Consider the following 23,625-nt stretch of genomic DNA (forward strand, 5'->3'; position numbering starts at 1 on the left):
AAGTGCTGGGATTACAGGCGTGAGTCACTGCGCCTGGCCCAATATGAATATTTCTTATTATTTCACAAGCACTTGCCGTGTGTCCTGTGGTCTCTGTCCTCAGCGTGTGGTTTAGAGGGTGCCTCACAGGGAGGGTGTGGGGTTAGTGGGGTTGGGGAGTGATTTCTGGGGCACAGTGATCCCCAGGGTGTGTGTGGTTGTTCAGTTCATTCACTCCTCGTGGTTGGCTCGGTGCCGGGGCTCCGCACTCACAGAGGGCATGGTCTGTGCTCCAGGGGATTGGGCAGCTGCTCCTGGTACAGATGAGTCAGGAGGTGGCCTCCTCCAGGGCATGTGAGAAGCTCTCAGTGACCAGGCCAGCTGGGATCCCCAGCCGAGCCGATGTGCTCTCTGTTGCCACATTCCGTGTCACAGGCCTCCCCGGCTTCCCATTCTCGGGGCCAGGTGTTCTGTGGATGGGGTGCGGTGCTGCCTTTGATACCAGAGGCCTGGGATCACTTTCCTCCTCGGTTTCTGTGTGGGCAGTGGCTCTCTCACCTGTCTCATGCCCTGCCATACAAGGGCAGAGGGCTGGTGTTGGGGTGGTGCTGGGGACTGGGGAGTGGAATATCCCTCTCCGTTAAGATGCCCAGGGACCACATGTGTGACGCTGGCCACGCCAGCCAGTCTTCCTTCCTGCCGAGACCACCAGCCCTCGGTGCAGCCAGCCGTATCTCCTGGTTATAGTCACACCGAAGCCCAGCTGTTTGGAAATGTGGCTGTGGGGCCTTGGATCCCTTTTTCTTTCCACGTGTTTTGTGGAGAGGAATAACACAGGCATGCGCCATGCCCAGGTGGAGGCAGTGTTGGGAAAGCAGAAAGGAGCTCAGAGCAGGGAATGTGTGTGGACTCGTGTTTGTTGAAGGGCCTGGCCGAGTTCCCCAGAGGCTGGGGTCAGTGTTCAAGTTCTGATGCTTCAGACCAGGAGGCCCTTGGAGGCCAGAGAACGTGACCTTGAAGAAAGGGCAGTTCTCACCTGTGGGCCTAGGAGAGGTCGTTGGCTTTATGACATTACTCCAGGTAATTATACGTGGTCCATACCTATAATCCCAGCACTTTGGGAGGCAGAGGCTGGAGGATTGCTTGAGCCCAGGATTTGGAGATCACCTGGGCAACAAAGTGATATCCCTGTCTCTCAAAAACAAAAAACAAAAACAAAAAAACCCCAACCGACCAACCATACAAACAAACAAACAAAAAATAGTTGGATATGATGGTGTGCACCTGTAGTCTCAGCTACTCAGGAGGCTGAGCTGGGAGGATCACTTGAGCCTGGGAGGTCGAGGCCGCAGTGGGCTGTGATTGCACTAATGCACTTCAGCCTCGGTGATGGAGTGAGACCCTGTCTAACAACAACAACAGAACATTAATCCAGATAGTTCTAGGATGAGGGTTCTCAGAGCTAGATGGGCCTTTGCAAGTTCTTTCCATTGATCCCCAGGTTTGGTTGATTGTATGAAACCAAGAGGAAATGTACAGGGTTTTTGCGGAGAAAGGAAAATGTCATTTCTTTGGGTTTTACTTTGAATGGCGTTGGCCCATTCAGAGCCTATGTGGGGCCAGCCCAGCCTGCCCCGTGTGCCCCACTGAGACCCTGGAACCTGGGCTTTCTCCCACTGGGCCCCTAGTACCCACTGACTAGTTGTGGGGTTTTGTGAGGACCCTTCATTTATCTGCTTCATCTTCCCAGATGGATCAGGGTGGTGCCATAGTGTTGCTGAGGGCTGCTCCTGGGCGGGGGTTCTCAGAAGGAGAAGTCTGTCCAGGAAGATTATATTTTATTACCTTCTCCCTCATCTTATTTATTTTCTGTTTTTAAAGAGACTGGGTCTCTCTATGTTGCCCAAGCTGGTCTCAAACTCCTGGGCTCAGGCGATCCTCCTACCTCGGCCTCCCAAAGTGCTGGGATGCAGGTGTGAGCCACTACGCCCAGCCTCCTACCTCTTTCTTATTTATTTATGGTTTATTTCAATAGGTTTTTGGGGGAACAGGTGGTGTTTGGTTACATGAATAAACTCTTTAGTGGTGATTTTTGAGATTTTGGTGCACCCATCACCCGAGCAGTGTACACTGTACCCAATGTGTAGTCTTTTATCCCTCACCCACCTCCTACCCTTTCCCTGAGTCCCCAGAGTCCATTGTATCATTCTTATGCCTTTATATCCTCTTAGCTTAGCTCCCACTTATAAGTGAGAACATCCTTGAGTTACTTCACTTAGAATAATGGTCTCCAGTTCCATCCAGGTTACTGCAAATACCATTATTTTGTTCCTTTTTATGGCTGAGTAGTATTCTGGGGTGTGTGTGTGTGTGTGTGTGTGTGTGTATAAAATATAAATATAATTTATCCACTCATTGACTGATGGGCATTTGATTGGTTTCACGTATTTGCAATTGTGAATTGTGCTGCTATAAACATGCGTGTGAAGTATCTTTTTTGTCTGATGACTTCTTTTCCCTTGGGTAGATACCCAGTAGTCTCCTACTTCTTTTTAAAGGAAGCCTTGCTCTTTCTTAAAACTGCCCAAAAGAAATGAGAATGGTGCTACAGCAAACATCTATGAGTGCCTACTGTGTACCAGGCAGGTGGCTATGGTGGAATCTACCACATCTTGAAAGTCACCATCCAAGTTATCCTTTTTCTGAAATACTTTCTCTTTCAACTGAATGCTTTGTTTTTAGAGTGTAGCATGTTTGTGACAGCCAGTGAAGGGCCCCAGATGGATTCAAACAGAAGCAGAGTAGAAGGGATACTGAAGAGCCTGTCTCCCTGTGAGCCCCTTGGAGCTCAGGCAGAAATATTTTAGCAAAAAGGTCAAATCTGTACTTCTCTGGCTTTTAATGGGTTATATTGAAAAGGATGTAACCTGCCTATAAGGTTGTAACTTACATTTGACTCAGTCTTAATTAACTTAACAAGGGGTGCCTCCCCACCCATTATCCCCATACCTTGTATTTATGCATGTATTGACTTTTATCTCACTTTGCTACCTTGAAGGTAGGGCCGTAGTCTTTCTCACCTTGGCACCCCAGGCTTGAGTGATGCCTGGCACACAGTAGGTGCACCACACACATCTGAGTTGAGATCCTGATATACACCCTGTATATGACCTTTGGCCGCCTGTTGACCCCTCACCGCCTCCGTTTTCTCATCTGTTAGATAGGGATGATCATAAGGATTCTTCCTTGCTTGCCTTATGGGGCCTTGATGAGAATCAAATGAAATGATGACATCAGTCCCTTAATTATTTCTCCTCCTCCTCCTCTTCCTCTTCTTCCGTCTTTCATCTTTCATCTTTCTTCTTTCTTTTTCTTCTTCTTAGACCGGGTCTCACTCTGTTGCCCAGGCTAGAGTGCAGTGGGATGATCCTAGGCTCAAGTGTCCTCCTGCCTCAGCCTCCTGAGTAACTGGAACTACAGGTATGTGTCATCATATCTGGCTAAGTTTTTGTAGAGGCAGCGTCTCACTATGTTGTTTAGGCTGGTCTCCAACTCCTGGGCTCAAGCAGTCCTCCTGTCTCGGCCTCCCAAAATGCTGGGATTACAGTTGTGAGCTACTGTGCCAGGCCCCCTTAATTTGTTCTGAAAATGGCATGTCAGGAGCTGGGTCTTGGCTGCCTTGCTCTCCTTGTGAAATCCCCTTGCCTGGCAGGTAGGAGGCAATCGATGCATACATGGTGAATGGATGAAATGTTAGTTGCATTACACTGAAGTGGTCTAAACCTGACTCTAAGATGTGATACTAGGCTGCTGATCCTTTTATGATTTTTCAAGTGCATAGTTATTTTCCTTTCAAAAGCTAGTCACATTTCCTTTCCTGACTGACCCTCTGTTATTTCTACCTCCTCCCCCACAGGATTGAGCACCAGTCCCAGGCATCTCCTTGGCCAGTTCACTAGATACACATGTGTCAGGAAGACCCTGTCTTGCCCCAGCCTTCCTTTGTGGGTGGCACTGGACGCTGGGCAGATGGAAAGGCCCTTTCCATGGAGCACTGGGCTGGCGAGGGCCTTTCTGTCTGTGCCCTCATGATGTCCTCACTTGGCTGTCGTGGCATCTCCTGGGCCACGAAGTGCTGTTTGCTGTCCTGGCCTTGGATTCCTGCATCAAGTCTCCCAGCAGGAAAACTGTTAAACCAAAACCAGTGTTGGGGACCGCATCAGTGTTGGGGATCGCATCAGCACTGGGGACTTGGATCAGTGTTGGGAACCCGCATCAGTGTTGGGGACTCACATCGGTGTTGGGGACTTGGATCAGTGTTGGGGACCGCATCAGTGTTGGGGACCCGCATCAGTGTTGGGGACCCGCATCAGTGTTGGGGACTGCATCAGCGTTGGGGACTTGGATCAGTGTTGGGGACCGCATCAGTGTTGGGGACCCGCATCAGTGTTGGGGACTTGGATCAGTGTTGGGGACCGCATCAGTGTTGGGGACCCGCATCAGTGTTGGGGACTTGGATCAGTGTTGGGGACCGCATCAGTGTTGGGGACCACATCAGCGTTGGGGACTTGGATCAGTGTTGGGGACCGCATCAGCGTTGGGGACTTGGATCAGTGTTGGGGACCCGCATCAGTGTTGGGGACCCGCATCAGTGTTGGGGACTCGCATCAGCATTGGGTATCTTTTTCTTGTTGCCTCAAGTCCTGGTTTTGACTCGGGATGACGCCTGGTTTGTGCCATGGGAGTGGAGTGTTGGGGGACGGGGGTGACCGGCGGGTGAGCCCTCACTGCTGATCCTGGCCTCGAATGGGAGAGGGGCACTAGTGCTCCTGGGGGTGGGCCAGGCATGTGCCAGTCCGCTGCCTGCCCCGGAGCCCCCGCCTGGAGCACCTGCTGGGTCGGGACATGGGCCTCCTGTGGGCCTCACCGCTTCCTGCTTCAGCAGAGCTGGGAATTGTCAGTTCACCAAGTAACACCTCCAGGAAGCCAGCCTCGGGAAGGAGCTTCCACGGGGAGTTGGGGGATTGGTAATTGGAATAAATAAAAGCTAATCGTGCTTCCTGGATGCCAGGAACCACTGAAATTCATGAATTCCCACAGCAGTGCATGAGGCTGCTCATTGTTAATAACCCCTTTTTACCGGCAAGGAATCCAGGCCAGACAGGGAGCCCGCCTGTGTCACCTGGTAGGGAGGGGCCGGGCCTGGTGTTATAAACCAGGAGAGGGTGCAGGCCGAGGAAAGGGGGAGCAAGTTGCCAGCCAAGGTGGGTACCATGCGAGTCCTGCTTCTCCCCTCATTCGAGGACTTTCCTTTGGGGAAGTGAGCGCTCCCGAGAGCAGCCGCCTCCGTGTTGGGCCGGTCTCAGCTTCTGCTTTCTGTGTCCGATATTTGATTTCTGTTGTCGTGGAAACGGGGTGACAAGTGTTCCGTGTGTTAGTGTGTGGTCCTCCCGGCGTAGTCGGCACACGGGAGATGCAGCCGGGATCGCACGTGCCCACGGTGGTGCCACTTCTTGCTGGGGGTCAGGCAGAGGAGACCCAGCTCCGTGCTAGCTTGCAGACCTCCGATCACCTCTCCCATCTCAGGGCCCAGAGAGCAAAGGCGATGGGAGGCCAAGGTCTGTCGTTCAGTTTTCCTCTGAGCCACATGCGTCTTCAGTCACCCCAGGGGCCTGGGCGCGCCCTTCCTTCCTTCTTTGTGTGTGGGGGTTTTCCTGGGGAGCGGTCGCTCTGGCCCATGAGGCCGTTGGGAGTCAAGACAGAAATAGTGGTCTGTGGTCAGCAAGGAGCTATCGCTGGAAACAGCCCGGTCCTCCCACAGCCTGACCCGCTGTGACCTTCCTCAAAGGCTCCCTGAAGAGGCTTTCCCTTGAAGTGCAAGTCATAGTGGTGCCCCTGCCACATCCCTATATGAATGAGGTGTGTGCCCTGCCTGCCCTCCGACGCCCGTGGTCGTGCTGGTCTGCAGAGCCGCCGCCAGCTGCACCCTCCTCGCCAGTAAGTTCCCTTTGCTTTCTTATCGTTTTCAGCCGGAGCTAAACCCAGGCCAGCCCTTCTTTTCTTTTCTGCTTTATGGCAGAATTTTGTTTTGCAAGAACGGACCCTGGGTGGCCGCTTGACTTTTCCCGGGAAGGTGATGGGGACGTTGGTGTTAGGACGATGGGGAACGGGGTCCAGGTTGTCTCACTGCGGCCCCAGAGGGATGAGGGTCTGACTTATGGAGTGAAGCTTCCAGCACTCTGCTGGGGCGAGTAGATCTTTGGGCCCAGAAGAATGGGATTTGGAACATTCTCAGGGACATGTTGCAACTAAGAAATTCTTTTTTGTAGGGATACCTGATACTGTGGGTCTCTCTCTCTCTCTCTCTCTCTCTTTTTTTCTGAGATGGAGTCTCGCTTTTGTCACCCAGGCTGGAGTGCAATGGCGCAATCTCGGCTCACTGCAACCTCCGCCTCCCAGGTTCAAGTGATCCTCCTGCCTCAGCCTCCCGAGTAGCTGGGATTACAGGTGCCCGCCACCACGCCTGGCTAATTTTTGTATTTTTAGTAGAGATGGGGTTTCGTCATGTTGGCCAGGCTGGTCTTGAACTTCTGACCTCAGGTGATCCACCCACCTCGGCCTCCCAAAATGCTGGGATTACAGGCGTGAGCCACCGTGCCTGACCATGGGTTTCTCTTTAGGTGTCCTCGGTTCTGTGTTTCCCCTCTCAGTGGCCGATCGTGGCCAATGTCTGGCTTTCTCCCGGTCACCACTGGATATTTTGTCTTGTCTTTGGGAGGCAGAGTCAGTAGAAGGTGCTTTGCACTGGGCATGCCTGGGAGTGAGCCCAGCTCTGCTGTTATTAGCGCCCATCGTGACGGTCGGCCCAGCTGCCCCATGTTCGATTTTTCCTCCTGTAAAATGGGAACAACAGTAGAGCTGATGTGTCCTGCGCTTTCTGTGTCCTAGGGACTATCCTGGCTCCTTAACGTGCTTTGCTCGGTGCTATCCTCCTAAAAACTTTTCTTTTACAGTTGAGTAATCTGAAGCCCAGAGAGGTTAAGTAACCTGCCCAAGGTCACACAGCAGATTGGAACGGGAGTCAGGAGTGTAACCAACAGCCTGACTGCCTAGTGAGTGCTCTCAACCTCTGCTTGAAGGCCGCCTCCCTGGGCCCTGCTGGGGGACCCAGTAAGATGATGGTTATTCACATTCTCCTGTGTTTCTGATACCAAGCGAACTCCCGATAAATGCTGCTTCCCCCTCTGGTGGAATAAATAATGCACATTTTTTTCTGAGCTCTGCCTGGGTATCCTTAAGGAGAGGGACGCTGTGCCCGGGATGTAGATGAACACGATAGGAGCTGTTTCCTGGAGGAGCTCCCATGCTGACTTTTGCCTTTGATCTTCTGCATCTTTTTCATAGGCTTTCTGTAGATGTGCAGGGATATTTCTAGAGGAGAAACCAGAGGTGGAAGGAGGGGCATAAGGAAATCGAATGCTGGGCATCTCTTAGCTCACATTATCTGAGGCTCTTCAGGGACAATAGACCTTGCAATAAAAGGCAAAAAGGCGATTGCGCAGAGTGCCTCTTCCTGCACGGTGCCCGGCGGGACAGGATCGATGGGGCTTGGCGGCTGGAGGAGCGCAGACCCTGCCCGCGCCTCCTGGGGCCTGTGCGGGACTTTGCTCGCCTTGCTGTTTCTAACCAAGGTGCCAGATTCTCTTCACTCGGGTATATCAGATTTTAACCCTTGAGGCTAGAGCCTTGCCAGGCTTATTCGAAGTCAGTGGCTGCTAGTAGTCACAGGCCTCCTGCCCTAGACCCCAGACCAGGACCCCCCCACCCCAAAACCTTGGCCTCGTGGAGCAGGAGTCACTGTGAAAGGGGTCTTGGAGCCCAGGATCACTCCAGCAACATTTACCAGAGAGCATCCTGGGGCCAGCGTGGGGTGTGGGGGAGCAGATACTGAGTGCTCTGTCCCCTCCCCTTGGAGAATCTCACAGTACATTAGCATAGTCAAGGCTCTGAGAAGTCCGGCGGGAAAAGACACCTGCTTAGCTTCCCTTCACCTCATGACTCCACCTCCTTGACCTTTGCTTGATTCATGTGAGACCTGTGAACGTCTACACTGCGGGACTCACTTTGGGAGATACTGATGGAGACCAAATAGGTGTACTGCTCATATATCCTCTGCTTCTTCAGGTTCCTTTGCTCAGGTTCCATTGGGTTTCCTAAAATACAAACGAATTAAAAAGCTAGAAGAGCTATGCTGAATGTGTTTTCTCTGTCTGAAAGTACAGCCACCCATGAGAGGAGGAGGTCTGCTAAATTTTCTTCTAGAAAAGGGGTCCCCAGGCTCTGAATGCTTGAGGACCTCATTGGGATCACTGCCTCCATTGTGGGCCGCCCATCCTCCACCCCACTCCCCGTGGCCTATTGATAACCTCCCAACCACCACCTATGCTCCTGGAGGCCCTAACTGGAATCCCTGTCCTCACCCAGTGGGTTTGTCACCTCCCTCCAAACTTTGTGTCCTCTGTTGCAGTTGAGGACCTGGAAGTCATGACTGGGCTCATTAGTGATGGATGTTTATATTGAATTCTTAACTAAGACAGGGAGGAATCACATCCTAGCTCTATGTTTTACTAGTTGTGGGACCTTGACTTTCCCAAGCTCTATTTTCCTTGTCAGTAAAATGGCGATAATTGGGGTAATCCATATCCCTGATCGCCGAGGACCCCTGCAGGCGTCCACGCCCGGCCCAAAGCCAGGACCCAGGAAGGGAGATGCAGCTGGACGGCCTCTTCTGCATCTCTGCCAGTCACTGGCTTGGATTCTAACACCCTCCTTCCCTCCCTCCCTCCCTCGCTCGCTCTCTATCAACAGGATCTAAGACCATGAGAACGTCTGAAGGTTTCTCAAATGTCTGTGACTGCCCCATGTCTGTTGTTTGGTGGAAAGGACTTTGTAATTGAACAGAGTCAGTTGTAATGTGAATGTCATGTGGAGCTGCTTTTCCTTGGCAAGTCCTTGCTGCCTGAGCCACAGTTCCCTGATCTGTAGAACTTTCCTTCCCCTGTCCCACTTTCTGGGCTGTTGGGAGGCTGAATGAGCTCGTCATGAGGCCCTCGAAAGATAGCTTCCGTGCCCTGTGGAGCTCAGTCCCCGAGTCTCTGTCCCTACCTCCCAGGCCCTCTCTCACCACCCTTTTGGGTTGGTGAATTTCAAGTTGGGCATCAGATAGGACAAGGGAAGGGGACTGGAGAAGGAAGAGCCCACAGTTTGCCCTCAGGACTTCAGAGTCACTCTTTTTCGTTTGTTTGATTTTTTTCAGATAGAGTCTCGCCCTGTCGCCCAGGCTGGAGTGTAGTGGCATGATCTCGGCTCACCACAACCTCCACCTCCTGGGTTCAAGTGATTCTCCTGCCTCAGCCTCATGAGTAGCTGGGATTACAAGTGCACACCACCATGCCTGGCTAATTTTTGTATTTTTAATAGAGATGGAGGTTTCACCATGTTGGCCAGGCTAGTCTCAAACTCCTGACCTCAAGTGATTCGCCCTCTTCAGCCTCCCAAAGTGCTGGGATTACAGGCATGAGCCACCGCGCCCAGCCCAGAGTCACCCTTTATTTTTGTGCCTTATTACACATCTTCCTGCTACAGGACAGCCCAGAGCAACAGGACAAGCTTCTGTCATGAATAAGTCCCCTGCCTACTTCGGGTGTGGGGATAAAGGACAGGACCTCTCTCTCTTCACCCTGCAGGGCAAACTCCTTCAAGACTCAGCTCCAAGACTACCTCCTCCAGGAAGCCTCCCTGGACTACCACACTCCCTCCTGAGCCCCCAGCCTTCTCACATACCTCCCTTATTTGTCTCCTGGGTGCTGGAGCCCTCAGAGCAGGGCCTGTGTCTGAGTCCCCATGTGGCCCACCCAGTGCCCCGTGCCAGGCCTGACCACAGTGGATGTCACTAAGCAGTTGTTGAATAAGTGAATGAACAGATGCAAACTAGGCCCAATCTTATCAAATTATACTAGAGTAATTGTATAAAAAGCCAGACTTCTTTAAGTGGAGGAAATTTAAGGTTAGAAGTGGAATGGGCACAATGGCTCACACCTATAACGCTAACACTTTGGAAGGCTGAGGTGGGCGGATCACCTGAGATCAGGGGTTCAAGACCAGCCAGCCTGGCCAACATGGCGAAACCCGTCTCTATTAAAAATACAAAAATTAGCTGGGTTTGGCGGCACATGCCTGTAATCCCAGCTCCTTGGGAGGCTGAGGCAGGAGAATCACTTGAACCCAGGAGGCGGAGGTTGCAGTGAGCGGAGATCATACCATTGCACTCCAGCCTGGGCGACAGAGTGAGAGTCAGTCTCAAAAAAAAAAAAGAAGTGAGTGAATACGTCCCTACCTGCTTTTGTAGCTCCTGGCTCTTAAAGCTTTCGAATACCAATGGCAAATAAAGGGAACCGAGAGATGAAAGATGTCACTGTCCTGATTTTCTTCAGATGCAGAAATTTCTGTGTAGCTGAGGAGGAAGGGCCTGTTTGCCCCCCTTTGAATTTTGGGGTGTACTTGAGCAGAAGCATTCATTGCTTGGAGAAAGCAGAGGAGACCCCAGAAGCATTTCCCTCAGAAAGGGAGAAGCAGGTAGACCAAGCAGCAGTTCTGGGACCAGCTCTGGGGCCACCTGCTTTTCCCAACTGAGTCTCCGGCGGACTCGGCGGCTGGCCTGCACACAGGAGATCCTCAAAACGGATGAGCGATCATGGTTGGCATTTTTACACTCCCTCCTTTAGTCTGCAGTGCTGAAGGAGGTGTGATTATGGTGTGTATTTTGTGCAGCCATTCAGTGGACACCTATGGAGGACCCGCCGTGGGGCGGGCTGCCGGCCAGGCTCTGAGGATGGAGACAAGGACTCTTACTCGGGAGCCTCTGTTCAGGTTGAAGACAGTTTATGAAAACATAAGGTAACAGAGTGGCCGAGTCCAGGGCAGGAGCCAGGGGTGTGTGAGTGGGGGTCCTGGAAGGGGTCTCTGGAAGCCAGAGGAGTAGTCCTCTGAGGCTGACCAAGGCTCCCAGCAGAGAGATGGGGGCATGGGCAGAAGCCTGCCATGCCAGTGAGCCCTGGCATTTCTGAGCCCCTGCTCCGTTCTGTTGCCTGCATGATGGGCTGGGTGAGCAACGCTGACAGGAGACCCTTGCCTTAGCACTATGTCCCCTGGGCTCTGGCTAGTGACGCCTCCTGGCAGCAGCTGTCCAGGCCACACAGAATGCTGGCTACATGCTTGACTGGTCTGGCCATCCCTGCATGGCCCCGCTGTCACTGGTATCTGGAGATCGCACCCGGCCAGAGCCCAGTGGCTTCCCTGCCTGCCACCCTCGGATGCTTCCTTGGGGAGGGAGGGTGCCCTGTTTCCATGGCAACCCTAGGGGGGAGGCCAGGGCCTCAGGCAAGCTGCTGAGCTTTTCACAGCCCTAGGAGTGAGGACCAGGGCAGGCTGACCCTGGGCTGTGGGGCAGAATTAGCTGAAGAGGATCCCCACCATCCCTGAGGAGAGGAGGGGAATGGGGCGGGGAACATTAGGCAATGCTCACTGCCTTCCCCCAGCCTCCCAGCTGCCATGGCAGTCCCAGGCCAGGCCAGTGTAGGCGCGGGGGGAAGTTATAGCCTGGCCATGTGGCATGCAATGCAACAGCCAGGACAATGGAGTCGTCCCCTGCCTTTGGGCCTTTCCCTCCACCCCATCTCATGTCTGCACTAGGTGAGGAAGCAGAGGATGGAGGAGCCTGGCGGACTCCGGGAGCTCCTGAGACTCCTGAGTCGGTGGGGACAGGGCTTCCCAACCTCAGCACTGAGGGTTCTTGGTTGTGGAGCTCCCCTGGGCATTGCGGGGTGTCTAGGGGCATCCCTGGCCTCTACACACGAGATGTCAGTTGTGACGACCCAAAGTGTCTCTAGACGCCGCTACATACCCTCCCAGTGTGGGGGTGGAGGAATCGTCCCCAGTTGAGATCTGCTGAGCTGAGAGGCTCCCCGGAAGCAGGGGGTGAAGGAAGGGAAGGCTCTGGGCCCTGGGGACATGGATGCCTGCCTGGAACACACAGAAACGCACACGCATGCATGCCTGCCTACACTCACTCATATGCACACACGTTCACGTATGGATGCACCATGACCCTGAAGGGACACCCCTGCTGCTCTTTTAAACAATCTTTTAACTAGACTATTTTTAGAGCACTTTTAAATTCACAGCAGAATTGAGTGGAAGGTGAAGAGATTTCCCATGACTGCGTAGCCCCACCACGCACACCCTCCCCGTCTATCAACGTCTGCACAAGAGGGTGCATCTGTGGCACCTGATGGACCCGCATGGCCACATCGGGACCACCCAGAGTCCCCAGTTTCCGTGAGGGGCCCCTCTTGGCGTTGGACGTTGTGTAAGGGCAGGAACCCCGTGGTAGCATCATCCAGGGCGGTGTTACTGCCCTGAGATCCCTGTGCCCCACCTGCTCATCCCGGTCTCCCTGTCACTCCTGGCAGCCTCCACTCCTTTCACTGTCTCCGTAGTTTTGCCGGCCCCACAGGGTCGTGTAGTTAGGATCACACTGTCTGTAGCCTTTTCAGACTGGTTTATCACTCAGTGAGATGTATTTAAGTTTCCTCCACACCTTTTCACAGTTGACAGCACATTTCTTCTTAGTTCTGAGTGGCTCTTTCTCCATTGTCTGGATGGATCTGTTTGTTGCCTGTTCGCCTCCCAGAGGATCCGCTGCTCTTTGCTGCAGATGCACAGTCCAGTCGCTGTGGAGTTGGGATGGAGCAGTCGAGCTGGGATCAGAGCCCAGGTCCCTGCCCTGAGGTTGGAGCACTCTGACTGCACCCGGCCTAGGCCTGTGCATTGTCTACACTGATGGCCATGGGGCAGGGGACCTGGAGCGCAAAGCAGGAGAGGATGCCTAAGGGGGCGGGTGGGGCCAGGACTTGGGAGTGTCCGGAAGGAGGACGCCTGCCTCAACCCGGGGCTGGTCTGCGGAGGCCAGAGCACTCAGCCCCTCAACGCTGGGCCTGTTGTGAGTTTCTGCATGAGGTGGCCCTCTTGGAAAGAGTGGCTCCATAGCAGCTGGGTTGGGGGCCCCATGACAGCTGAGTCCGGGACTCCACGGCAGCTGGGTTGGCGGATGCCTGTCCTTGTAGAGACCGTCACCTCCAGGAATGGCAAAAAGGCAGCCACAGGACACATCCTGTGTCCTCTTTCCAGTCCTCTGTCTTGTAAGTCCGGTCCCCCCCGTGGCCCCAGTCCCCCCTGCCACAAGCCCGTTCTCCTCTCCTCTTTCTGGCCTAGAGACAGGCTCTTCCCTCTGGAGGGTGCAGTCCAGGGGTTCTGGTGAGGTACAGAGCCCAGCCCCCACACAGCAGGAAGGTTTTCCACAAATGCACAGCTCTTCAAGGCCACGCGCAGCTGTGTGTGTGGTGCGTTGTGAAGGGCATTTTGAAGGGCGATGGCACGCCTCCCAAAGTGCTGGCATCACAGGCGTGAGCCACTGTGGCCGGCCCCTGTGAGTTTTTACAAGAGACACTGCAGTAGAGACAATGGTAGGGTCCCCAAACCCTGATTCAGTCGTTCATGAGTTCACCGAGCGCTCACTACTCCTGCGGCGCGTGTCCTCTTCTTTGCCAGCCTGCTGGTGTGCTCCTGGTGCTTGGTCCACCACAGGTGGGTGTGCTTGGTCCAGGAGGCTGATGGTGCTGACCTCTGGGCTGATACTTACTGTTTTTAGTGACTTGAATGACGTCCATGCAGAAGAGCTAGTGCACCATGCTTGTATTTGAAAATACCCAGGCTCCTGCCTGAGAACCTGGTAGGCCAGTACTTGGAGGGACAGTAGCAGGATCGAGAAACCATCTGTGTCACATGTTCTTGGGGACAAAGAGGAGACACAGGCTCAAGGAGCAGCGAGGCTTGTGGGACATAGCTGTGTCCAAAAAGGTCAAGCAGTTAGCACATCCCTAGCTACTTCCTGTGAACCCATGAAATCCTCAGGCTGAGGAGGACAGAGGGTGAGGGGATCTGACGCCACACTCAGCCCTTTAGCCAGTGGCTGCTGTGCTAAGCCATTCTGAGAAGCCACCGGTGGAGAACTGACTTCAGGTCTTGCTGACTGTAAGGTCGTCCAATTGTTTTTGCACATTGAAAACAATACATTGCACTTTGGGAGGCCGAGGTGGGTGGATCACTTGAGGTCATGAGTTCGAGACCAGCCTGGTCAACATGGTGTAACTCTGTCTTTACTAAAGATACAAAAATTAGCCAGGTGTGGTGGTGGGCACCTGTAATCCCAGCTACTTGGGAGGCTGAGGCAGGAGGATCGCTTGAAACCAGGATGTGGCGGTTGAAGTGAGCCGAGATTGTGCCACTGCATTCCAGCCTGGGGGACAGAGCGAGAGTCCTTCTCAAAAAAAAAAACCAAAAAAAAAAAAAAACAGTGTTCCAGATTTGCTAATAAGGAACCAACCTCCTCAGACCTTGGTGTCACAGGAGAGTGGCCTGCAGCAGCCTTGGGGCCAGTTGTGATTTTATCCACAGTGTTGGTTAGATGCATCCTCTGTGCTTGTTCAATATTCATTCTGCTTGTGTGAACAAAGCCATGTCAGTTTCAGTAACTCTTGTGCCATGGAGCACCCGGTGTGGAACAGGGCTCGGCAAAACTGGTGCAGAGAATGTTCCAGGCCTTTTGAAATGACGTGGAGTTGCTGGGGCTCTCTTGAGGCTGTTAGTTTATTTAGGGCTGCTGTGACCAAATACCACAAATCCAGTGGCTTAAACCAACACAAATCTATTATTTTACAGCTCTGGAGGCCAGGAGTCCTAACATCAAGGTGGCGGCAGGGCCGGTTCCTTCCGGAGGCTCCAGGGGAGAACCCCGTTGCTTGCCTTTCCAACTTGAAGAGGCACCTGTGTTCCTTAGTGCGTGACCTCTTCCTCTGTCTTCAAAGCCGTCGGCATAGCATCTCCTGATCTTTCTCTGCCTCCCTTATCACCCCTCCTCTAGCTCTGGCCCTCCTGCTTCCTCTTGTAAGGACCCTGTCAATCACATTGGGCCCCCTGCATAATCCAGGCTAATCTCCCGCCCCAGGGTCCTTATCTAATCACATCTGCAAAGGCCCCCTCTTGCCACGTCAAGTCACAGGTTCCTGTCACTGGATGTGGACACCTTTGCAGGGACCACGATCCAGCCTCCCATAGAGGTGGTGACAGATGGAGTGGAAAGTACGTCCTTTGAGTTTTTATAAGAGACACTGCAGTAGAGACAATGGTAGAGTCCCGAAACCCTGATTCATTCGTTCATGAATTCACTGAGTGTTCACAGAGCACCTGCCTCAGTCCAGGCGTCATGTTGGGAGCGGGGTAGACAGAGCAGGCCACGCATCTGTCCTTTCAGAGTGCTGTAGATGCAAATCCTGTAGCACAGATGCACAGATGTGCCTTAGACCAATAGTGCCTCAAAAGGAGAGGAATGGGAACGGGTGTGGGGAGTGGGGAACCTGACCTGCTTTGTGGGGTCACGGAGGGACTCCACCTGCCGTCAGCCCTCCCTCCCTCGTTTGCAGCTGTTCCTCCAAAGGCTCAGTCTCCAGCAGGGGTGTGGGGACCCCTGTGGGCTGTGGAGACCTTTCTCCTTTGCTGCTGTGGGCATTGCATCTGTTCCTGATGGGTAGAGCTGTGTGTGTGCACTGGGGCCCAAGGCAGCACCACTGTGGCTCTTTGAGTATCTCGGGGGGTAACTGAGCTGCCAGAGCCAGAGGACGATGGCTTCCAGCACTCCCCAAAGCCACCTGCTTTTGAAAGGGGCCTGTCTCCGAAGCAGGCCGGGTCCTCCTGTTGGGGGAAGCTTTCATGGTCGGGTCTGTGTCGCTTCTGCAGGGGAGACAGCCGCTAGAGGGCACCGTCCTTCTGGCCTTTCCCACGTCCCCGTTTCTACGGCAGGTGCACAGTAGAGCCTATTTTTTTTTTTTTTTCTAATGACTTAATGATTTAATCTTCTTATTTTCTCAGCAGACAATGCTTTGGACTTCCCTGGATACATTGGGACATTACCAATCAGATTAATTAATACGAGTTTCACAACTCGGGAACCAGTGAATGTGCTTCACCACACTTAGCTTCTGCATGGCTGTTTCTGCTTCCCTTTATGAAGTGCATTTCTCTAAGAGCCTGGCAGTCTCTTGGGGCTCGTCTGCTGCTGGAAGCGAGCAGCGGGTTCCATTGTCCCCTGCTCGGTGGGGCTCGCTGTGCAGCTTGCTGGCAAATGGCTGGGCTCGGAGGGGTGGTGACGGTGGCACACGCCAGGGGAAGGGTTGGTATCGTCTTCTGAGAATTGTTTCTTTTGGGCTTCACACCCCACCCCCACCTTCTGCTGCCTCGAGGCTCTTTTCTCCTCATTATTAACTAGTGACAGATTTCATGACCAGTGACTGAAATCATTTGGAAGTACCCCCTGAAAGCCAGTGTGATGGGTTGGCAGGAATGTGACAGACGCAGCCTCTGAAAATCACAGAGGCAGAGGACTTGCTAAGGGATTAGGTTGAGAATGGTCAGGGGGTGGTGGCTGCTGGGCACTGGAGCTGAGGGTGAGGGGCCGAGAAAACGGTGGGCAAACGGGATAGCTCTTTTGGGGGGCGGGGGAGGCTGGCTTTGGGGATGTGTGTCCTACTATTTGTTCACTGTAAGGTGGGGGCGTTGGGTGGTAGGTTCCAGTGCTACTGAAGGGTGGCAATTGAAGGGAGGAATTAAGCTGGCTGGGTGCGGTGGCTGGTGCCTGTAATCCCAGCACTTTGGGAGGCCAAGGCAGGTGGATCACTTGAAATCAGGAGTTCAAGATCAGCCTGGCCAACATGGTGAAACCTCGTCTCTACTAAAAATACAAAAATTAGCCGGGTGTGACTGTGTACGCTTGTAATCCCAGCTACTCAGGAGGCCGAGGCAGGAGAATCACTTGAATCTGGGAGGTGGGTGGAGGTTGCAGTGAGCCAAGGTGGAGCCACTGCACTCCAGCCTGGGCGACAGAGCAAGACTCTGTCTCATCAACAACAACAACAACAACAACAACAACAACAAAAAGCTGACTCACGTGGCTTTCAGTCTGAGAAACCAGTCAGATCGTCACTTGTCTCTAAAGCATGTATCCTCCTTTGTAGATGAGAAGCTCTACAAAGAAACCGGCCCCTCCATGCCCCGGTTTCTCGCCCAGGTGGGTTAGATGGTCAACCTGACATTTTGCTGTGCACCTGGAAGTCTTTCTTCCTATTCTCCTTCCCACAGAGGATTCATTTTTCTGTGGTTCTAACATTTTTCTGATCACCCCAGGGACAAAGGCGAAGAAAAGACCGCGTTTCTGGGCCAAGGGAATCATCTGTTTAACATGGGCTTCGGAGCTTTTTTTGTGTTTATACTTCAGCAACTTTTTGTATTTTAGGGATGGTGGCAGGATCGAGAAGTCACCTTTTCAGGTGTTCTTTGGGATAAAGAGGAGACACAGAGACTCAAGGAGGGAGGAGGCTTATGGGACACAGCTGTTTCCAAAATGATCAAGCAATTAACACATCCCTGGCTACTTCCCGTGAGCCCCTTAAATCACCGGGCTGAGGAAGACAGAGGGTGGGGGTTCTGACACCCTCACACAGCCCTCGAGCCAGCGGCCGCTGTGCTAAGCCATTCTGAGAAGCCACCTGGGGAGAAGTGACTTCAGGTTTAAGGGATGGTGCCCCGAGTCTGCCGCCAAGGTCCCCAGGGAGCAGCCCGATGGCCTGAGCTAGGCCTGCTCTGCGTCCTGCCCTCTGCCACACAGCTGCATTCCAGTATCACTTGAGTCCCTAGAGGGTCGCTTCCGAGTCCCCTGCAGGCTCCCCAGCTTCCACCCCCTGGGTGGCCCGTCGTTGGTGTGGTTTTCCCGGTTCTGACCCTGGCTCGTGCCCGTGGACTTTGGGAGCCCTTTGCACTATTTGGAATCGGCGCCAGGGGGTCAGGCTGTGCCACCCACACCGTCCCGCAGCCATCTGATGTTTGTGTGGAGTTGGATTCTGTTACATAATCATTCAGCCTAATTAGTGTCGGCTTTAAATGCCCAGGGACCGTACGCAACCGTTTGTGGTGATGCCTGAGCTGTCAGTTCAGGTTCATCGAGATCAGATCCTGCCCGGGTTGTGCTGAGGTGGGTTTCATCTCTAGATTCTCAGACCGTTGCTGACCTGGGGGCATGTGGCCCCCAATATGGCCCAGCCGAGGCTCAGCGAGGCTGCCCAGGGCTCCACATTGGCAGATAAATGCACTGGCAGATAACTCGGGACTCACGCTGGCCTCGGTTCCACTCAGGCCAGCCCTTGTTGAGTGGATGACCCTAAATCACGCCACACTGGAACCCAGCACAGGTGCTGAGGATGGGGACAAAGAGAGAAGAGAGGCCTGATGTTTACCAGTTAACGACTTCTCAGCACTCACCACCTTATTAAGTTCATTGTCACGACAGCCTTATGATCGGGGCCGGTCACTGACCCTCGCTGAAAAGACTGTAAAGGATTTCAGGAGTTGAAGTGCGTGGCCAAGGTCACGTGGCCTTTCTGCTGGGAACCTCCAAAGCCTCTGTTCCCTCTGATCTTCTGTCTGGACCAGTGCTGACCCTGGGCTGGGGGATTTGGAGGAGGGGCAGGTGGCTGCTGGAAGGGGCATGGTAGAGGGGATGTTTGTGGCGGACCCTGAAGGTACCAAGTGTTGGTTCCTCTTGCAGAGGTTGCAGAATGTGCTGCTAGGGAGGAGGTCACAGTGTGAGCAAAGGCATGGTGGCCCCTAGCTGTTCTGGGGAAGGCAGGAGGCAGGGTTAAGTTGGAAGGAGCAGAAGAAGGTGCTAGAAAGGTCAGCCAGGCCAGGGGGCAGACAACATGTGATGTGTGGGGGAGGGGTTGCACTTTTATTTTTGGAGTCAGGGGAAGACTGGAGTGGTCTGGGAGCAGAGGAGTGACTTGACGAGACTGTGTTCTGGGAGTGAAGTCTCGAGACACTGTGGGGTGGGCTGGGAAAGGGCAAAGGTCAGGAGGCCTGAGACCCAGCAGAAGCTGGTGCAGACGCCCCGGCTCTCATAGGTCTAACCCCTGTGGCGGCCTCTGAGGATTCCACCTGATACAACTGGAGGGGGAAATTGAAGAAGCTGACCCACGTGGCTTTCAGTCTGAGAAACCAATCAGATCGTCACTTGTCTCTAAAGCCTGCGCCCTCCTTTATGGACGAGAAGCCCGCCGGCCCCTCCGTGCCCCGGTTTCTTGCCCGGGTGGGTTAGATGGTAAAGCTGACATTTTATCACGCACCTAGAAATCTTTCTTCCTATTCTCCTTCCCACAGACAGTGTATTTTTCTGTGGTTCTGACAGTTTCCTGATCACCCCAGGGACAAAGGGGAAGGGAAGACTGTGTTTCTGGGCCGAGGGAATCATCTGTTTAACATGGGCTTCGGAGCTTTTTTTACATTTCTACGTAAGTAACTTTTGGTATTCAGAAGACCGAGTTTCCCTGAGCCAGATGGGCTCCTTCCATCTCGGTGGTCTGTATTTTGGATTCCTGCAGCAGGTGGCTGGTCGAAATGCACACCCTAGGAGGTGAGGTTGGGGGGATGTCAGCTCCGGGGCCGCTTGTACCAGCAAGTCCCTAATTGCGGGCGCACTCCTTCCTCCTGAGCCCATCAGCCTCTGCATGGCCACATCAGGGCAATTGGGTTCCTGGTGACCCATGACTGCCAGGCTAATGGAAACCTTAATGGAAACCCTCTTTTTCCACCCAATTAAGTGGCTGGAGGTGGGATGCTGTGCGAGAGCCGTCTGTTTCAGTTCCCTGACTTTCTCTTGCAGCAGTTATCTATGTAGCTCCATTTGGCCTACATAAGCTTAGCATTTGTGTTCATTCATTCATTCATTCATTCCACAGATATTGACAGAGCCGTTATCCATGTGCCAGGTTTTATGCAGGATGCGAGGCCATGGTCATGAATGGGACCTGGCCCCTGTGCACTCCTTGCAAGGTCGGGGGCATGCAGGGAGGTGAGCACACCGACAATCCCATGATCGGGGAATAGGGTTTGTCCTTGTCATGTGCATGGGGAGCTGTGGGAAACCAGGGGAGGGGCCCGAACTGCACCCAGGGATAGGGGATGTGCAGAGAGTACTTTCCAGACAGCTGGGAAATGGGTGGAGCCAACTGATCTAAAGTGAAGGGTATTTCAGGTTATGAGGACAGTCAAGGCAGAGGGGCAGAGATATGACCTACAGAAGTAGCCTGGAATAGCCTCATCAGATGATGAGGGTGGAAGCATGGGAGCTGCAGCTGGATTGATGAGAGGAGAGGTCCACTCATTAAGAGTCATTGGGCACCAGTATGAAGGGTTTGCGTTTTACCCTCGAGCCAGTGGGAGCTGTGAGGTGTGCCACAGCTGAGTATGACCAATGCCAGCTTTGTGTATTGGAAGGACTTCTGCATCAGACAGGACTCTCTCAGTTTGCAAAGGACAGAAAGCCCAACTCAAAATGGCTTGAAAGCAAAACAGAATTCACTGTTGCATTTGATAGAATGGTCCATGGGGTTGGATGGCCTCAGGTAAGGCTTGATCCAGCACATAGAAGGTGTTGCTAGATCCTAGATTCTGTTCTCTCCTTCCCTGAGCTCTTTCAATCTGGTGCCTTCATCTCCAGGCTCTGTATGGTGGTAAGATGATGGGATGGCTTCAACCCGCATCCTTTCTGGGTCAAGGCCAGTGGGAAAAAGTGCCTGTCTCATTCTCTATTCCTGGTAAAGAATCAGTGCAGCTCATTAGCTCTAACTGGGCCATGCCCATCCCTGACTGTGTTCCTGGGAGGCCAGTGTGCCAGCCAGCTTTGTCCTGGGATGCCTGCTCCACCCCAGAGCTGAACTACAAGGCCCGAGCATGGTGGCAGGAGGGGCAGCTCTCTCTGAGGGAGGCTGAGTCTTGTTTGCCTGAAAGGATCAATGGATGCTGGGGAAGAAAAGCAATGGTGTCCAGAACAGTCACCTCTTGAAGGGGAGAGGCTGGGCTGGGGTGGGAAGAGTTTAGGGCAGGGCCTGCAGGGGCCAAGGTGGCCGTCCTGGTGAGAGAGCCCCGCTGGCCATCCCAAGAATAGGGCATGAGTCTGCCAAGGGTGCCCGTAGGTCTGGCATCTTGATTCTTTCCTCTGTGTTCTTGGCACAGACACTCATGCCAGGGCCTTTGCTATCACCCGTAGTCTCAGAGTCCAGTTATTATTCCGTAGTCATCTGTAGGGGTGAGACCGTACAGGGCTTTCCCTCCCCGGCTTCCTCCCTCCCTCATAGTAGCTCACTGTGTCCCCTGAGGCTGCCAGTGCTGCCGGGAAAGACCCGAGGCTCCTTCTGGGTCTCAGAGCCATTTCTTTGGTTGAACCCAGTTTGCGTCCTTCCCTGTAGAATTGGCTGCCACTTCCTTTAGGGCCCCCACTGCACTCTGTACATAACTCTGCCAGGGCATCTGTTTATTTTCCATTCTTGTAGCTTTATTTTTATTTCAAAAGGAGCACAAGAACACAGTCTGGTGGCAAAGGCTCCCTCTGTCTCCTCCTTACTTTCAGCCACTGGGCCCTTGTAGCAGTAATGCTGCTCTTGTCATTCTGGAGCGTGCCTTTTCATTCCTTTTTCTGTGAATTTTGATACATACACATAGAAATACATAGTGCTGAGTTTTCTAGTTGTATTTTTTTACATAAATATCATGCTGTATCTATTTTAAAGTGTCTCACCATGTTGCCCAGGGTGGACTTGAACCCCTGGGCTCGAGTGATCCTCCCACCCCAGCTCCAAGTAACTGAGACCACAGATGTGCACCACCACACCCAGCCTTTGCCGTATTGTTCTACAATATGTGTTTTGTTTTTTTTTTTAATTTTTTGAGACAGGATCTGGCTCTGTCATCTAGGCTGGAGTGCAGTGGCGTCATCCTGGCTCACTGCAACCTCTGCTTCTTGGCTTCAAGCTCTCTTCCCAGCCTCCTGGGTAGCTGGGACTACAGATTCATGCCACCACTCCTGGCTAATTTTTGTATTTTGTGTAGAGATGGGGTTTTGCCTTGTTGCTCAGGCTGGTCTCGAACTCCGGAACTCAAGCCATCCACCCGCCTCAGCCCCCCGAAGTGCTGGGATTATAGGTGTGAGTCAGTGCACCTGACCCAGCCTGCTTTTGCTTTTTAAAAAAATCTCAACACCATGCTATGTATTGCACTTAATTAATTGTGCATTGAATCCTTCGTGAGCCTTCTGTGCCAGGTGCGAGGTCGGCTGCTGGGTGGAAGTGACCAGGATACATCTTCCCTCGGCTACATGCAGACTCTCCACAGGGCAAGGGCAGGGCCTGCCCAGCCCCATGCCCAGCCCTTTGGCATCCAGCTGCCAGTATTTGTTAGATCAGCAGGCTGTCATGCCCAAGGATCGCTGCCACCTGAACAGGACAGGGCTTCAGCTGTGTGCTCTTGATGTGGAGTCCGCGCCACCTGTTGACCCTCTTTGGATTTTTACCTTATTGAAATGTTCACACATTTCTTTTAGCTTCTGAACTTATTTCATCTTGAGAAATGGACTGGAACCTTTGGCTCCAGCAGAACAAGTCCCATAAATCAGACGTTCAAGCTGAGCGATCCTTCTGGTTTTGGCCACAGTCGGGGCCTTCTTACTCCTCTGGTCTCGTCAGCACCGTTCAGAAACTCGTCCTTGACTTGGAGATAACAGTGAGTTAAATGGACGTAAATACACCGAGCTCATTACTCCGGGCCGGCATCCCACATGACAAGGCCCACATCCATTTCTCAGTAAAAACAAACTACATCTGCCACTTGAAAGGTCAAGAAGCACTCTCATGTACGTTGTGCTCCATGGATCACTGGAAGTCCTTTCCCTCTTTTCCATATCTGGGCCAGGAGGAGCAGCTGCTCTCTGGCACCGTTTAGCCTTTGCTGCCTTTTACCCTAGGCAAGACATTTTGTTATTCCTCCAATTTGTAATCCCAAAACACTTGGAGATTGGACTTGGAGTTCGTAACCTCCTGGGGAGGGCCAGGCCTCACATTTCAAGGCCTTTGCACGTGTGATATGCCAGCAACAGCTCAGCCCTTTGAATTATGATCCACGGCTCCTTCTACTCACCTTCTCTCTGGATGTCAGAAAAGACTGCCCAACAGCATCTCCTCCCAGCTGCCGAGGCCGATGATATTTTTATTCTTATTTAGATTTTACTTAGGTCTTATTTTCACTCCACTGAGCTGTGAGATCTTCACCGAAGTACAACTGGACTTATTTTTAGAAGAACTGCTCTGTTAAGAAGACCTTCGTGCCTGATGAATTTAATTATTCTGATAAATTACAGCTTCTGCGAAGGAACCACGCCCCTCTGAGTACAGATGGAAGTTGGAAAATTCATAGAAAGCTGTCATCTCCTGGCAAAGGCCTGGGAAACCTCATTTGACAGAGATGTCTTTGGGTTCCTCTTAAGCACGAGCGAAGGATCCCAGTGCCCCCTCCCCTGCTGGGAAGAGGAGCCGGTGGCGTGAATTGGCACGGAGCCGCACCTTTCTTTCTCCTCCTTTATCCTCCCGCAAGCTC

General features: G+C 53.0%; 1 protein-coding gene across 3 annotated transcripts in view; it reads left to right on the forward strand.

The window, feature by feature from the left end:
- Positions 1–23,625, forward strand: part of PARVB (parvin, beta) — a 182,665-nt gene that overhangs the window by 78,780 nt on the left and 80,260 nt on the right. The window contains exon 1 of one of the 3 annotated variants that reach the window (XM_011984016.1): positions 5,875–5,976. The exons of the other annotated variants lie outside the window; for them this stretch is intronic. Coding sequence (XP_011839406.1) covers position 5,976 — 1 coding nt within the window. The 5' untranslated portion in view covers positions 5,875–5,975. Of the gene's footprint in view, positions 1–5,874; positions 5,977–23,625 lie in introns of those variants that run through there. 3 annotated transcript variants of the gene reach the window in all.

Source organism: Mandrillus leucophaeus, unplaced genomic scaffold, assembly GCF_000951045.1.
Source record: "Mandrillus leucophaeus isolate KB7577 unplaced genomic scaffold, Mleu.le_1.0 Scaffold26, whole genome shotgun sequence".
In the NCBI taxonomy this organism is placed as follows: Eukaryota; Metazoa; Chordata; class Mammalia; order Primates; family Cercopithecidae; genus Mandrillus; species Mandrillus leucophaeus.